Genomic DNA, 16,516 nt, shown 5'->3' on the forward strand with positions numbered 1-16,516 from the left:
TCTTTTTACTAGAGAAACATAATATTTTTATTAAAATTCTTGTTTTACAATTAAATTTATGTAAAGACAGAAAAAATCAATATTACACACACTAAATACACTTCTATAAGTCTTTGACTTTTTTTTGTCTTAGCTGTGTCTGTCTTTTAGAGTGTAAACTCTTCAGGAAATGTTTTAAATTGTGCCTTGCACAGCATCATCCACATTGTTAGTGATTAACAAATAAATAAATAAATAATAGCAACAGCATTCAGTAAAAGGCTATTATCTACATACAAAATGGAAGAATCATGCATGCACAATACGTAAGGTGAGTCACTTTCTTATTTCAATAACATTATAATTAGAGTTGAGTGAATGCCGTAAAATGTTTTCAATAAATATTTTCTTAAATTTTTAAATGAGTTCCCTGGGGTGTACCAGGCCTTTGTGGCTCCTACTGGATGGCCCACTACTCTGCTATATCCCGCGCTAGGAAACAGTGAGATGGCAGCAGAGGTGGGTCCTCCAGGCGTACCCAGAGAGGCCTCACTAGAGCAGCTATCTTGGAAGCTAGAGAGATTTGGTTCTCCAAGGGCTAGAAGAGCTAGAGACAACCAATGATGTAGCAGGCTCAGATAAAAGGAACTGCAGGGCCTTTGCAGACCAGTTTCTGGCTGGGACCAGAGGAAGAAGAGTGCTCCCCCCTGACCTGGGAACAGAGAAGAACCCAAGAAGGTCAAGGGGCCTTGTAGGAAGAGGCCCAGGGAAACAGCAGTGATGGAATGGAGTGAACAGTATGTAGTTGCTGTGCATGGGGTCCCTGGGTTTGAACCACAAGTAGTGGGTGGGCCTGGGTTCCCCTACCAGCCACAAGTAAAGTGGCATAAACCCCCAGAAAGGGACAAGCCTTATTTGGGAGTCAGAATAAAGGGATGAATTTAAAGGACCCAGAACTGGGGCTGAAGACCCTCGTGGGGACAAACAGGCTGTTTAATTACCAAACTCTTTCATATCCAGAAAGGGATTAATTTGGACTTTGTGACTTGGCCAGAGGGCCAAGCCATCGAAGACTGATCAAGGTAAGATGGCAATCTGTAAAGGGGAGCAAAGGGGGAGAAAAGCAATGTAGTCCCCCATCCAGTTGCTCAAAGGCACTCCACAGGTGAATGCCCTGTTACACCATCCTAGCGCTCCATTTTGTGTTGACTTTCTGTGAATTTTTGGTGGCTGTGTTTTACTGGCACAAATGCTTGCTAAAAATAAATTCCAACATTGTATTCATAGTATTCAGGCTTGATGTGTGTATCTATGCATGTGAGCAAGTGCATTCATTCAGTCAAGAAACAGGGACACAAAGTTAGTTAACTAACCAATCATTTTTATCAAACAATTTGAATATCAAACATCTGATACTCCAGAGACTGTTTGTGACCAAATGAAAGAGTTTTTTTTAAAAAGTAAAATAAAAAAAATCTGATGGTAGATATTCCAAAAGATTAACAATTGATTCAATTAATCAAGGAATTATTCACTGTGATGTATCCACTCAGCTCAATGTTATGCTGGACACCTTTCTAAAAATTCTTATTTTGTACAACTAAAATCCCACCCATTTCTGAAAATTACTCCTACCGGGCCAGAACTTGGCATCCATACTCAGACCTTACTCAGTCAGAATTCTAAATTGAAATTAATAAAAGTTTTGCCTGATTAAGACTCAATATTATTTAGTCCAACCATAGTAATAGGGATGTGAAAAAGAAAACACTGAAAATAATGATGCACCTGCATCACATTGCAGTAAACTATTACAATACCAATGTTTTACCAGGAAAATATTATATTTGTAAATGTTTTAATATTGAAGGAATAGAGCCCTGTGCTTAAGAGGAAGATTCCCTCCTGCATGATCATCTCCTTTCTCCCCCATTTGCCCATTTCTTAATATTTTATTATTCATTTGCATCCCATTGTGAGGTACTATACTTACTTAACTGGAGTTGTGCGACTATATTTTTATGATGTATTTTAGGATGTTTTAATTATTTATTTTCATCTGTTTTATGCATTATTTTGATGGTTTTAACCATAAATGCAATTCTCCAAGTATCTTGAAAACATGAAGAGACACATAGCTTACTACCAATGAAGCCAAAGAGACTATACATGATAGTACCAGTAAGCAATAAGCCGATTCTTGTTTTCAGGATCAAGACTTTAATATCTACAAAGAATACCAGTTAATATACTGGAATTCTATAGATTTAAAGAAATCCATTTTTATCATTTGTATGAGATGAACAGACTTTTATAAGAGCAAAAAATAGAATTCCATTTACCAGTGTTTAAATATGTCTATATGTTCAATCAGCTAAAATTTCTGTGTTTATTTGATTATATAACCTCCCCTCCTGTTAATAATTTCTAGCCCCTAACTTTCCGGTAATGTCCAGCTTCCCAGTAACTGGATCAAATCCAGCCCTGGGATAAACAGACAACTCCATTGAAATCCACTTAAATCACCAGAGTGGACTGAGATGATTGATAGGTTGCTCCTTCTGTACGTGATTTAACAGGCTGCCCTAATAGCCAGTTGGAATCCTTAACTTTTTGCTACTTCTCACTCCCTCAAACAACCAGCATTCAAGGATACATCTTCTGTTCTCTCCATTCTTATCTAGCTAGGTTGTTAACTAAAGCAGTTCCTCTTATCTGTTTTAGGAACTGTTCTTCAGCATCAAAGATCCCTGGAAAAGAGGAAAAATAAAACAGGCCAAATTGTAATCTTTGCTAAGGCACTGAGACCAAATCTGTGATAGTAAGCTTCAAAAATTGTGTGCCAGTTACTGCTAAAGATGGACCCCCTTCTAATCTAACTACATAGTGACAGAATGTGCCAGCAGCACCAGATGCTGAAAGGATTCAGATTTACAGGAATCTCCTTTCCAGTACAATTGGCCAAAGGCCATGGCCAATGCAGTCTATTACAGATATGGAAAAGCCTGATATCTTCCTCTCAGCCTGCCCACATGAGCATCTCTCTGCTATTCCCTGTATTCATATTTTAAAAATCAAAAAGTTAAAATATCCTGTTGTCTCTTGGTTGAGCTGGGGTCAATTTCAAGTCCATGCTTCAAGTCAATTTCCCTTTGCTGGAGAGAAACTGATATCACAGATGGATGTGTAATGTGCTCATTCTGAAATTGCATGTTTTTAACTACTCTATGTACATGAAACTTGTCAATCTACAACTGAGATCGACCCAGCCACACATGGGCAACTCCAGAAGCCCCAACTCTGTCACTGTGAGTAGCCACTAGGAACAGCTGACTTTGTCGTTGTCTCTTCAGGTTTCCAACTGTCCTCCCAACTGCCACAGAATCTTTCATTCCCTGGCAACATACTACACTCTAGTCAGAAGCCAGAAGGGCAGCAACAGACACACCACACTGCTGTCTGCTGATGTATTACTGCTCAGCAGATTTATCACTGTCCTACAGCTTAAGGACTTGGATTCAGCTCCTACTGAAATCAATGCAAAGACTCCCACTGATTTCTATATTCATCCAGACTGGCCTAGACTGGTGAGCACATCTCACTAATCATCTTTTCCTTCTTTGGTGTTATCAGGATGCATCTCCTCACCCCTACATCTCTTCTTCTTATGGTACTAATGCTATCCCCTGCCTAGACTTACTTCTAACTCTGTAATGTCCTTCCATTTCCCCCTGTTGAGATCCTTACATCTGTTTCCTCTCCTCTCCTAGATTATCTCTCATGTGCATCTCCTAAGAGTCACAGCACAGGATCTGGCCCATACACTGTAAGGTGAAATAAACAGCACATAAAATAGAACATGCAGCTGAGAACTTGTTTACCGGACTCATTTGGACCAAACAAGAATAGTGAATCTTATGACAAATATTTGTTAATGCTATGCACGTTCTTTTAATATTATTACTTTTTTATTATATTAGAAGAATCAAATACTTACTTGTCGGCCTTGAATTACTGTATGTCTGTTTCTTCCTTGATAGTCAACAACTTCTATGTAGTCCAAATATATGTCTATCCAGTAAACATATTTATTGACCAGATCTACTGCAAGAGCAGTTGGCTGCTCAATTTTAGATTCTACTATCCTTGTTCTATTCATCCCATCCATGTCACATCTCTCAATTTTGGCAACATTCCCATAGTCGGTAAAGAAAAGTTTTCTGTTGAAAGAAAATAAAGTGTTGTGGGTCTGTTTTTGCTTTGTTATTTTTTAAGAGGGTGAGCTTGATGAGTAGGTCCCCAGTGGGGCATTTTGTAAAACAAGTTTTCATTCTAATTCATTTCAGTGGTTACATCTGTTAGTAACCCATAACCATAACCATATAATATCAGCCATAAACAGAGAAATCTGCTAATGAATACTGTAAGGCATGAGGGAGCAGGTTAACTAAAGATGTGAAATATTCCAGCAAATGTGCAATTGCATTGGATTTTGTTCTGTTTTTGTTAGAGAATTTTTTAATGTATTGAAAAAGATGTGCCTTGAGGGAGCCAGTACTGCTGATTAGACATGAAATTCTTATGCAACTAAGTGCATCAGCTCAAAAATGTATGTGTCTTATGTGTTGTGTTTATCCTGCTTTTTAAACTGCTTCACTGTATTTTTTCTTTCTATAAAGGCTATTAGAATTTCATTTATGTAGATGCTAAGATTGTTACAAATAGTAGAGATCAGCAAACTTGTGATAATTAAGCTGCTAGAAGCAAATGTACTATGTATATTGACAGATATAATAAATGAAAAAGTAATCCAGAGTTCTAGATGCTCTCAGACATTCCAAAACATAACATTTCACAAAAGAAGGCAATTTACTCTATATTTCAGTTTTATCCATTTTGGGGGAAGACAGACAAGGAAGGACTACTAGCCCTGAAGAACCTCTAGTACATTTATTTTTCCAAAATGAAACATCCTGTGCAAGATTAACAGAAATCTATCAAAGACTTAAACATACCACAAAGGCTTCTAAGCCTGATAGTTTGATTACCATTCACTATGTTTAGTAAACACAAATCAATTTCAATTAACTTGACAATATTTTAACAAGATTACCTTCTCATGAGACTAAATTGCATTTGTAAATAGAAGACCATCTTGCCATGACTTTAACACTATCTCAAGAATAATTCAATTTCTAGTTACTGAATGTTATTAATATTACCTTGAGAATCAAAGATTTGATTTTCCAGATTTAGTAAATTATCTGTTAGTTATCAGCATTAATGGAACATTATGTAAAGCCCAGGGTATCTTTTTGTTGAATACTTATCTAAAAATTAATTGTTTTAGTAATTGTAGCTTCCACTGAGCATTTAATATTGCAGTATGTGGTGCCTGGGAAAGAATGTGGAGTTGCAAAGAAGACAAATGAAGATTCTGTTACATTATTAATACCTTACAACAAATGAGAATATATTTTGAGTGTAGGTCAAAAGGGTCTCACATCCAAGAAGACTTAAAAATAAAAAATACATTACAATAATGTTTTAAATACATGTAGTTTAGAGGAAGCTGCTTCTATTGTGTTAAAATGAACTGATCATATTAAGCTTATTCTTTAAAAAACACCAACTGACCATTAAAAACTGGTGGCATGATATAGCCCAGAATTACTAATTATATTGTGCATGGAGCATGGTACAAATGACATGAGAAGCGTATTAAACTGAGAAAGTTAAAAATAGCAAAAAAATACAATTAATTTAAAATTACAGTCACAAAAACAGTATCTTAAAATAATGTTTGTTAGCTATCATAAATTTTAAGCCCTCTCACCTATTGCATTTAAAGTTAGACCGGGGGAAAAAACCACTAAATGTGCATTTACCGATATATGGTTTGGATGAGCTAATAGATCCTTTCCATCTCATACTTGCTGAATAATATAAAAGCTCAACTCAAGATCTCAAAATCAAACTGGATTCTTTCAGGGTTTTTTTTTTGTTTTGTTTTTGTTTTTGTTTTTTTTTTAACAGTAGCACAAGTAACAGATTATAGAATTGGAATTTAGCGGACCACATTGTTGATAGTAAACTCTTTGGGGCAGGGATCATCTTTTTTGTGTGTGTTTGTGTAGTGCCTAGCACAATGGAAAATGCACAACCAAATTCAGCACAGGGATAAATTAAGACACCTGAGGTCTCCGACATTATCAGGCCCACACAGGAAAGGTTCTCACAACCAATGCTGTGGCCTCCAAAAACACTGCCCTGCCAATCATCATCATTCCTGGACTGCAGCTTTCTTTTAGAGCTTGAAAGACTCCTCCCCACAGTACAGCCCCCAAAGATTATATTCTTCCATCACAATTCTCATTTTTCCTTTTCAGACTTTCCTCCTTCCCCAGCTCCTACCTTTCTGAGTTATCACTCTTTTAGTTTAGGGTTTTAGCTCTTTTCAGGTTTCCAAAGCAGCACTCCACCAGTTTACACTTTGTTTGCATTCCCAGTTCTCTCTTCAATGATCAGAGATGGAAACAAATGATACCTGGGGTTGTGGAGCATAATTGTGTGGCAATACAGTGAATTCCACAGCAGTGGAATCATAGAATACCAAGGAGCCTGCCTGTACCTCCCTATCTGCCATTCCCCACACCTTCTCTCTCCCTCTCTCTCTTCCAGGTCTCCTCTCATCATAAGTAGAGCCCTGCAAATCTGCAGATATTCATTTTATATCTGCGGATACGGATATTCACGGACCATGTTCGCAGATTGCATGCGGATACAAACTTTGTTTCCGCACAGCGCTCTAATCATACGATCAGGAAGCACTAGAGAAGGAGAAAAATCTCACAAATGCACTAGTGTTTCAAGTGCAATGTCTTCCCACAAGACAACGTAATGTGAAGAAGAGATATTTCTACAACACAGAGCATGTTGGAAACCTGATCTTAACTAGAAAAGGAGTACTTGTGGCACCTTAGAGACGAACCAATTTATTTGAGCATAAGCTTTCGTGAGCTACCGCTCACTTCATCGGATGCATCTGATGAAGTGAGATGTAGCTCACGAAAGCTTATGCTCAAATAAATTGGTTCGTCTCTAAGGTGCCACAAGTACTCCTTTTCTTTTTGCGAATACAGACTAACACGGCTGCTACTCTGAAACCTGATCTTAACTGTGTTCTCTAGGCACTATAATAGACATACGTATTAATAATAACAATGATAGGCTTTTTACCTGTTTCCCTATAAAGAGTTGTGGATTTAGTGCCAGTTAGAAGGCAGTAATGAATTGGGCTGCAGTCAGTGCCTCCTGCTCAGGAGAGGGCAATACAGAGGCTCTCTTGAAGAACAAGACTAAGATCAAAGGGTGCATGGAACGTAGCTTTGAACCACCATTCATTTCACAACAGACCACTACCACAATATTCAAAACCAACCAATCAAATGCCATTGTAGAACATTCATTGTAGAATAACTTACTTTTAGCTTGGAAATCACTACGGGTACCTGTACAATGCGAAAAACACCAGTGAGTCTCCAAGCTTGGGTCAACTGACTCAGGCTCACAGGGCTCTGCAGTACAGGGCTCAAAATAGCAGTGGAGACATTCCCACTTGGGCTGGAGCCCGGGCTCTGAGACCCGGTGAGAGGGAAGAATCTCAGACCGGCTCTTGTCACCAGCTTTTTTTTTTTTGGAGGGGGGGCAGTATAGACTTACCTTTACTGGTTTATATCTGCAGTAACACAGATGGCTGTCTCAGCAGTGAATAGGATAGTAGCTATGAATTTGTGTACTGATCAAAACAAATCTCCTTCATTGCTATGCTAATTACAAACTGTCACTCTCTATATTCACCTCTTCTAAAGCGAGTAAAACAATGCAGCCTGGAAGGGGCGGGGGGTGGATTTACTAGTTGCTGAATTATTTATATATTTATCTGGCAATTTAAACTTCTCATACATTTTGAGCTGCTCTAATGCACAGATGACATTGGTTTCATGTCCACAGTAGGAAATGACCTCAATTTCCTTCTGAACCACCATATTGTTCTGAAACCATCTCTTTGTTTGCTCATTCCATCATCTTCATTATGATAAATATGTTGCACCCTATTATACGTTGTGCTAAACCTGAATGGAAATCAATGACACTGCATCTTAGTTCTGTCTTTCTAAAGAGCAGTAAAAGCAACCTTCAGTGATTAAAACTGAAGCATACAGTCTCAGTCTACACTATTTATAAATAAATTGGACAATAAACTTGAGCCCAGGGATGTGAGGGAAAAGACAACGATATGATTTGCTTTTGTGGATGAAGGTGAGAGACTAATAAAACACAAGAAAGTTCTAAAAATGTTTAGATAAGCATCAGATAAGCACATATATTTCAACCTCTTACATATTATAAATAAGTCTTGAAAATAAATTGAAAGTACGGCAGAATCAGTTTCAAGGATTGCAAAATGGCTCGCAGTCCTGTGGTCCTAGACAAAGAGATGAGGCCTTGAAAAAACATGCCTGGGAACACCATCCCCAGAGTTGAAACCAATACACTTCAAAAGAAAGAAAATAGTAATCGTACATACCAGAAAAAACCTGAAAAATCTTAACTAAATAGGTGTGATAACACAGTCAAGCTGCTTAGCAGCAGTGAGAGCTTTACAAATGGATGAGCCACTATTGCTCAGAGTGGATAAAAATCAATGCTTTTTTTCTAAATAAAAAAAACTGGATTGTTTTATTTAAATCGGATAGCTTTTTTATAAAATGCTTTTTGAGGAAAAAAACCTATCTAAAGATAGTTTTAATTAAGATACATTATAGCTCAAAGATATCATCATGGAATAAGGATTATAAATTCTAATTCTATAGTGTGAGAGAATATATTTATGTAATGTTTAAGAAAAGTTTTGTAAATGAGTTCCAACAGTTCATGGATTAGGGACCCAATTTTATGTGGTTCCACAGGTTTCTGTATAGATTATTTAGGTTAATCTTTCTATCTACTCAATGGGACTCAGTGCACAGTCTAGAAGATACCCATCAGAGATCCTTAGTTTTGCAGTTCTCAAACTGTGGATTTGTGTCTTCAGAGGTAACATGCTTGTTAACAAAAATGTTTTAAATAAATAAATATATAGAGGTGAGAAACAACAGACCTCAACTCTATTGTCCCTCTGCAAATTTGTGTACACAGAGTCAATCCCTTACCTCTCTCTAAAAGTGCAAAGTTTCAAAAAGTTCAATGAATAGAAGATTGTTGGGGGCAGAATAGATCTGGACAAGGAGAAGAAGTCTGGAGATATATGTGAGAAGCGTGGGACATGCGCTTGTTTTGTTAAAATATTATATGCTTGCTGTCGAAGAACAAAATCCAGAATACTTAACGTTGTTGTTTTAGTTAACTAAAACAATTTAAATATCTGTCTGGTGATCTTCTCTTCCTAATACAGCATGGCAAGAAAATCCTCCAAATATTAATGATTAACCCATTGAATTGGAGATAGTTCACCTCCCAATGACTTCGTAAATATCTGCTTCATTTACCAAAGGTAAATGAAATAACCAGACAATCATTCATTTTCTGATATAGCTGTAAAACTAATCTGAAAAGTTTTCAAAATAAATCACTGTTTAAAAATGTACAGTGTGTACCTTCTAAAAATGAAACCTACATCTCCGAGTTGTGAAGAATATGTATTAAGGTTATAACAACCAACAAGAATGCACTTTTATGTAGAAAAGCATGATTAAATCAAGTCTTCCTGACTAGTGATTTAAATTATGATTTAAATTAAATCAAATCCACCCTGCTATTGCTCAATCTCTCTCTTCATCTGTAGGCAACCTCAGTAATCAGTGCTTCCAAGCTACTTCAGCAAACAATGGGCTGGCAGTAGAACTACCAAAAGCATAAGCTTGCTTGCTGCTCCTCACGTCAGTGGTTCTGCCAGATCCAATGACACATAATATGCGTGGAAATGAAAAGGGGATTGTGTGTGACTGCTAAGAATAAGTTCAGCAAGACTGCTTAGTATTAGGGGAAAATAGAGTAATTCCACTCACAATGTACTGTAACTGCTATGTGCATAAATTAGAGGAAATGCCTATTATTGACTATTTGCTTGATTGGGAAAAGGAGAAAAATATGCAGAATAAGCTTGGCAAAATTGCATTGTCTTCCTATTAATCCACACATATTTTCAGCAGTGTTAAGACATTAGAATCAGTACTTGACATGGGGGAAAAACCATAATAAAATAGAATAAAAACTTGTATTTTAAATCCAAGCTACTGAAAAATAAATTCAAGATGAGGGAATGTTAGGAAAAAGTTATATTCTGAATGTATAAAACCATATAGTGTAGATATATCTACATCAAAGAGACAGACACATTCTGTTATAATATAGTGTGTATATAAAGAAGGCGGCACCAGGCCAAGTCATAGATACTCAGCACCTCTCAGGATCTGGTTATGGGTTAATGCCTCATTACAGTTTAAAATTTGAACTCAAAAATCAGGAAATGTAAAAATGAAGGTACCAATAGCAGAACTATATTAATCAGTCAGCCAATAATTTTAAAAAATATTAAATATAGATAGTATTTCTTTATTTTCTTGTGGTTAAATCTGCAAGCTCAAAATTTACAACAACACTTAAAATTTAATTTCACTTTTTTTGTTTTAAAGATGGGAATGAAAAACAAACGGTAAAACTCTAGCTCTGGAGCTACCAAGTTATACAGTTGGGTTCTAATCAACTCCACTGTACTGCTTTCTAAAAAACAAAATCCTAGGTGTGGAAAATATTCACTCATGCTATAGCTGCATTATAGTGCCACAAGTAATTATAAATCTCACACTCACAAAAACAGCTTATCAATTTTTGTATAATAACACACACACTTTTATTTTATATAACAGTGATATAATAATGGGCACCAGCCATGTGTGCTTTATCCACAATATTCATTACATATTGCTGTTGCATTTACTTCTTTTTTTCAAGACATAAAATGTTAGACCGAAATGTGTGGTCTCTGACCGATGGTAAATGTTTTTTGGAAAGTTTGAGCAGAAATCCTTCAGCTCTTTTTTGATTTATGAAAGAGTGAAAACAAAATATGCTTCTCAAATTGTCAGATAAATTCTAATCACACTCTAAAACCAAAACAGAAGTAATTGGAGTCTTGGCTCTGCCCCTGGTCCACCATAACAAGCTTCTGCAATGATATATGCTGCAAACAATCTTGGGTCCACAACATGCCTGAAAACCACTTGCTGGTACAGCAGAATCTTATATGATAGTAGATAATACAATCAACTTTTTATCTTCATGTGAAATCCTTACACTGCTCTCTCAAGGTATTGCATTCTCAAACTCATGGAGGTAAATATGCAGTACACCCACTGATCTCCCATATTCTCTGCCTCTCTCACTCCACATATGGATTTGTGTCTCTGCATCTGTGTAAATACTATACTAAAAATAATTGCATCATTACTGAAATAGAAAGCTAATAATAACAACAAAAAACAGTTTGTAGTTTTTGCCAGAGGCTAAATACTCAACAGAATTTTGTGCTAAATGAATATAAACAAAGTGCCCATCTCATTCTCTCGCTCATCATAATAGCTAAATCTATTTTTCCTCCATCTGCTGTAAAGAGATTAAAGCTATGAGACATAATCCTGAAAAGCTGCATTCTTTAGCAGTTACCAAATTTATTCTGGTTTAATCTGCTACTCTGTCTAAATATAATTCAATACCCTTTACCTTAAGAAGCGTAATTAGCTTGAACAATTTGGCGCAGTAATGCTGAATTTTTCATGCATTTCTCTCAGTTCTAAATGAAGGTAAGGGATGTTATGTCTGAAATTGTTATAGTTTCCAAAGTGGATTCTTAAAACACATTTTTAGAGGATATTCATGGACTCATTCAAATTTTGCTTTCTTGGTGTACTGAATGTATACCTCTCCGCACCAACACACCCACTCACACACAGAATACAACCTGAACCTAAAGAGTTGGCACCTGACACTTTGTTTTATTCATGTAATTATGCATATAGTAGAAGAGAGAAAATCCCTTCCTCCATCTCCCAACCATTCTTTCTGAGTAGTTCCACTGATTTCAAAGGGAATAATTGCTGCTATTATACCTTGTGACAAAGTTCCTCCTCTACCTTGGTGGATCCCGTGCTTATTGGCAGATTTGCTTGCCTCAGAGATTCACGGCAGCCCTCAGTTTGGCCACTTTTGTGGCTTAAGTTTGCCGTTCACTCAGATAACTTCATCACTGGCCAACATAGGGAAAAAGAGAAGAATGACCCCCACAGTCTCTGCGGATCCACATGTAGGTTGGGGAACAGCCAAGAGACCTCCCCTCTGGTGGAACCCACAGTCCAGGTCAGCTCCTCCTGTGTCTGATCAGGAATTGGGAGGTTTGGGGGGAACCCAGGCCTGCCCTCTACTCCGGGTTCCAGCCCAGGGCCCTGAGTGCCTCCTGTAATAGCTGCGTGACAGCTACAACTCCCTGGGCTACTTCCCCATGGCCTCCTCCCAACACCTTCTTTATCCTCACCACAGGATCTTCCTCCTGGTGTCTGATAACACTTGTACTCCTCAGTCCTCCAGCAGCACATCCTCTCACTTCGAGCTCCTTACGCACCCCCCTACTAACTGATGGGAGGTCAGGTGTCCTGATTAGCTTGCCTGCCATAATTGATTCTAGAAAGTTCTTAATTGGCTCCAGGTGTCTTTATTAGCTTGCCTTTCTTAATTGGTTCTAGCAGGTTCCTGATTGCTCTCGGGCAGCCCCTGCTCTGTTCACTCAGGGAACAGAAAACTATTCATCCAGTGGCCAGTATATTTGTCTTATACCAGACTCCTGTACCCCACTGGTCGGTGTCTGTCACAACCTGAATACGGGGGTGGGGAGTATAATCTTTCCCCAAATATGCCAAATTACTGACGTCTCTGGCACATGCACTCAGTTTAGGCAACTAATATCTTCAAAATATAACAAAATATATCCCCAAAGCAAAATTATAGACTGACATCCATTACTACTCTTCCCCCAGAGGTTGACAAACCCATGTTCCACCAGACCAGGAAGTGGTATGAATTCCCAAGTTGGGGGCTTTCAAACAAATCCCATTATCTCAAGTGCCCTTGTTGCTTTCAAGTTTGGTGACAATACAGGAGGACAAAGCAGTCTCCCAAATACCTTCCACACAAATGAAACAGGATTTTATAGATTACATTTAACAAACCATTTGAGTTGCATCTAGAAGCAAATAGGAAGTGAATGGAGCTGATGATGAATTGATGTAATAAGTACTCTAACATTACTAGGAACATGGGAAGATGAATGATATACTAGAAGAAGATTCTGAGCATCCTGTAGTGGTATTTATAGCAAACTGCCATGACCCACTATGAAGGTGACAATGGCATGAAGACCAGGGTCGTCATTGAGAAATATGGCCTCAGACACTAAATCAAGTCACCTTATAGAGATAATTAAGTAACCTTTCCAGATGCTACTTTTTAAGTGTTAATATTTTGGAAGCACAAACACACTTAGCTTTAAATCTAAATTTAAGGTGTTGTCATATATGTTCTACTGGATTAAGTGAAAGATATACTGCAATCTCCTGACAGATTTGAAACATCAAAAGTTTGAATTCAAGTCTGAAACATGATTTATCAAAAACAAAGCTGAAAATTAAATAGTTTATTCCTTATGGCTCAGGTTTATTTTTAATCATATTAATTCAGATTTATCTTAAGTGAGTTTAGTAACCCAGCATATTTAAAATTCTTGCTTTCCAAGTAGTAATTTCAGAGGAGGAGACAGGGAAGAAGAGTTTGATGAAAGTTAGATGAAGTGGTGTAGCTGAAATCCAAAAAACTAACAAACAAATTACATAAGTCTGATGAAAGCCTTTTATGATTAGAAATTAGAGTGGTGTATTTCACAATGGGCAGATATTCCTATTGATCTATTCCATGAGATGATCCCTATTTAATAAGTATCATAGTTTAATGATGTCATTCAAAATACACAGTGCTGAGGAGGTTCTTGCAATCCCGGGTCACGAACTTGCATACTACAAGTTGGGTCACAAGAAAGACATGATCTCTGTCTATACAATTAGGGAGTATTTATCTCATTAGCTTGTTACACTGGATGGCAGATAAACAAATCAGCAGTAGTTACAATTGTGCAAAATGGAAATATGTGAAAGTTAAAAAATAAGAAACTGTAAACTCTGAAAAAGGCCTCTTTAAAGTTCAAATACAGGTGAACAAAGCTTGTGGCCATAAGAGGTCTTGTTTGGTAAGAGGTCTGATTCAGAGGCTTTGGAGTTGACAGTATTCTTGTTTAAATGACACATAGGACATTCACATTACATTGTGGCTAAAGATTGTAACCAGGGAAGTTGGATCAAAGAGGTGGGTAGCAAGAGGAATCAAAAAATTGTGTAATAGGAGGGGTTGCAAATGTGGAAATGGAAGTGTCCCAGGATGAAGGCAGAGCACGTTACAAGATTTCAAAGAAGTGCACCAGACTTCAAAATGAAGGAAGAGGATCTAGGAGATGGGAGAGGATGGTAGATAATTAAGTTCCCCATATTTTCTAAATTTAAAAAAATGTGTCAGCATTTTTAGGGTCACAACAAAACTTATGCAAAAGCCAAAACACATATTTTAAAAAAAATATGTCCAGGTGTTGTTTCTGCCAGATTCAATTAAAAAGAAACACATGCATATTTCTCAGAGTGCAGTACGTTTTTCAGTATTTTTCTGTGTTCTGGAGGAGCGAATCATGAAACAGTGAACAAATGTTAACATTCACTTGAGCAAAAGTATAGCTTTGATACTGTCTATGTTCATTTGACTATTCAGTTCAAACACTGCCCTTGGTGCTGAAAACAAATTGTCTCGGACATGCTTATGTGGGGTTGTGTCAAAAGCCTTTCTAAAATCAAAATAAATCACATGTCCCTCGGCCCACGCCACTTCCCGCAGGCCCCATTGGCCTGGAACAGTGAACTGAGGCCAGTGGAAACGGCGATCGGCTGAATCTGCGGAAACTGCAGGTAAACAAACCATTCCAGCCCACCAGTGGATTTTCCTGATGGGCCACATGCCAAAGGTTGCCAATCCCTGCATTAGAACAATAACCCTATCAAAGAATGAAATTTGACAAATCCATGATGGCTATTACTGATCACCCTTCAAATCATGATTAAATATTGACCGTTTGATAATTTGTTCCACTGTCTTTCCAAATACAAGTTAGGCTGACTGGTTTATAATTCCCTGGGTCCTTTTTGTTCCCCTTCAGCATGTTATCCCATCAACAGTCCTCTGGGACTTCTTCACCCATGCTCCATGATAGATCATAACTAACACTTCCGAAATTGCTTCTGGTAGTTTCTTAAATACCCTAGAGCGAATTTCATCAGGCCCCAACAATGTGAATACATCCACCTTATCTAAACATTCATTCACCGGTTCTTTCCCTATTTTGCTCGTCTTCCTTCCTTCTTGTTGTTAATGTTAACTATGTTAAACACCTTAATGAAGTGAAGATTGAAGTAAAACAGGTATTGAACACCTTAGCCTTCTTGATATCATCCATTATTAGCTCACCTTCCTCACAAAGTAATGTATCTTCACTTCCCTTTGTCTTGCTCCTAATGTATCTACAGGATCTCTTCCAATTGCCTTTTATATCTCTGGCTAAGTGTAACTCATTTTGTTCTTTAGCCATTCTCATTTTATCTTTACATGCTTGTGCCATTCTTCTGTATTCCTCCTTAAGAATTTGTCCATGTTTCCACTTTTCATAGAATACCTTTTTTATTTTCAAGTCATTAAAGAGCTCCTGATGCAGCCATTTGGCCTCTAACGCTTCTTCCTATCTTTCCCTCACACTGGGCTTGTTTGCTTCTGAGCCTTTAGGCTCATAGACTTTAGGTCAGAAGGAACCATCATAATCATCTAGTCTGACCTCCTGCACGTTGCAGACCACAGAACCTCACCCACCCATTCCTGTAATAGACCCCTAATCTCTGGCTGAGTTGTTGAAATCTTTAATACTACCTTTTTAAGAAACGACCTATTCTCTTGAACTCTTTTCCCTTCGATTTCCTTCCCATGGGAATTAACCTACCAGTTCTGAGTTTGTTAAAGTGTACTTTTTTTTTTAAGTCCATCATCCTTATTCTGCAGCTCTCACTCCTTCTCCTTAGAATCATGAAATTTATCATTTCATGGTCAATTTCACCCAAATTGCCTTCTACCTTCACATTTGCATCCAATTCCTCCCTGTTAATCAGAATCAAGCTACTCCTCTCATTACTTTCTCCACCTTCTGAAACAAGAAGTTGTCCCCAGTACATTCCAAGAACTTATTGAAAAGGATCATCAAAACACAAAATTACCAAACAGATAACTGGGTAGTTAAAGGTTTCAGAGTAGCAGCTGTGTTAGTTTGTATTCGCGAAAAAAAGGA

General features: G+C 37.5%; 1 protein-coding gene across 7 annotated transcripts in view; it reads right to left on the reverse strand.

Annotated features, from left to right (window-relative positions):
• LRP1B (LDL receptor related protein 1B) overlaps positions 1-16,516 on the reverse strand; it is a 1,334,345-nt gene that overhangs the window by 609,103 nt on the left and 708,726 nt on the right. For all 7 annotated transcript variants that reach the window (XM_075117809.1, XM_075117811.1, XM_075117812.1 and 4 more), the window contains one exon: positions 3,977-4,199. In XM_075117809.1, the coding sequence (XP_074973910.1) occupies positions 3,977-4,199 (223 nt within the window). The remainder of the gene's footprint in view (positions 1-3,976; positions 4,200-16,516) is intronic.

The sequence above is a fragment of the Caretta caretta genome, chromosome 11 (assembly GCF_965140235.1).
Source record: "Caretta caretta isolate rCarCar2 chromosome 11, rCarCar1.hap1, whole genome shotgun sequence".
Taxonomy (NCBI): domain Eukaryota; kingdom Metazoa; phylum Chordata; order Testudines; family Cheloniidae; genus Caretta; species Caretta caretta.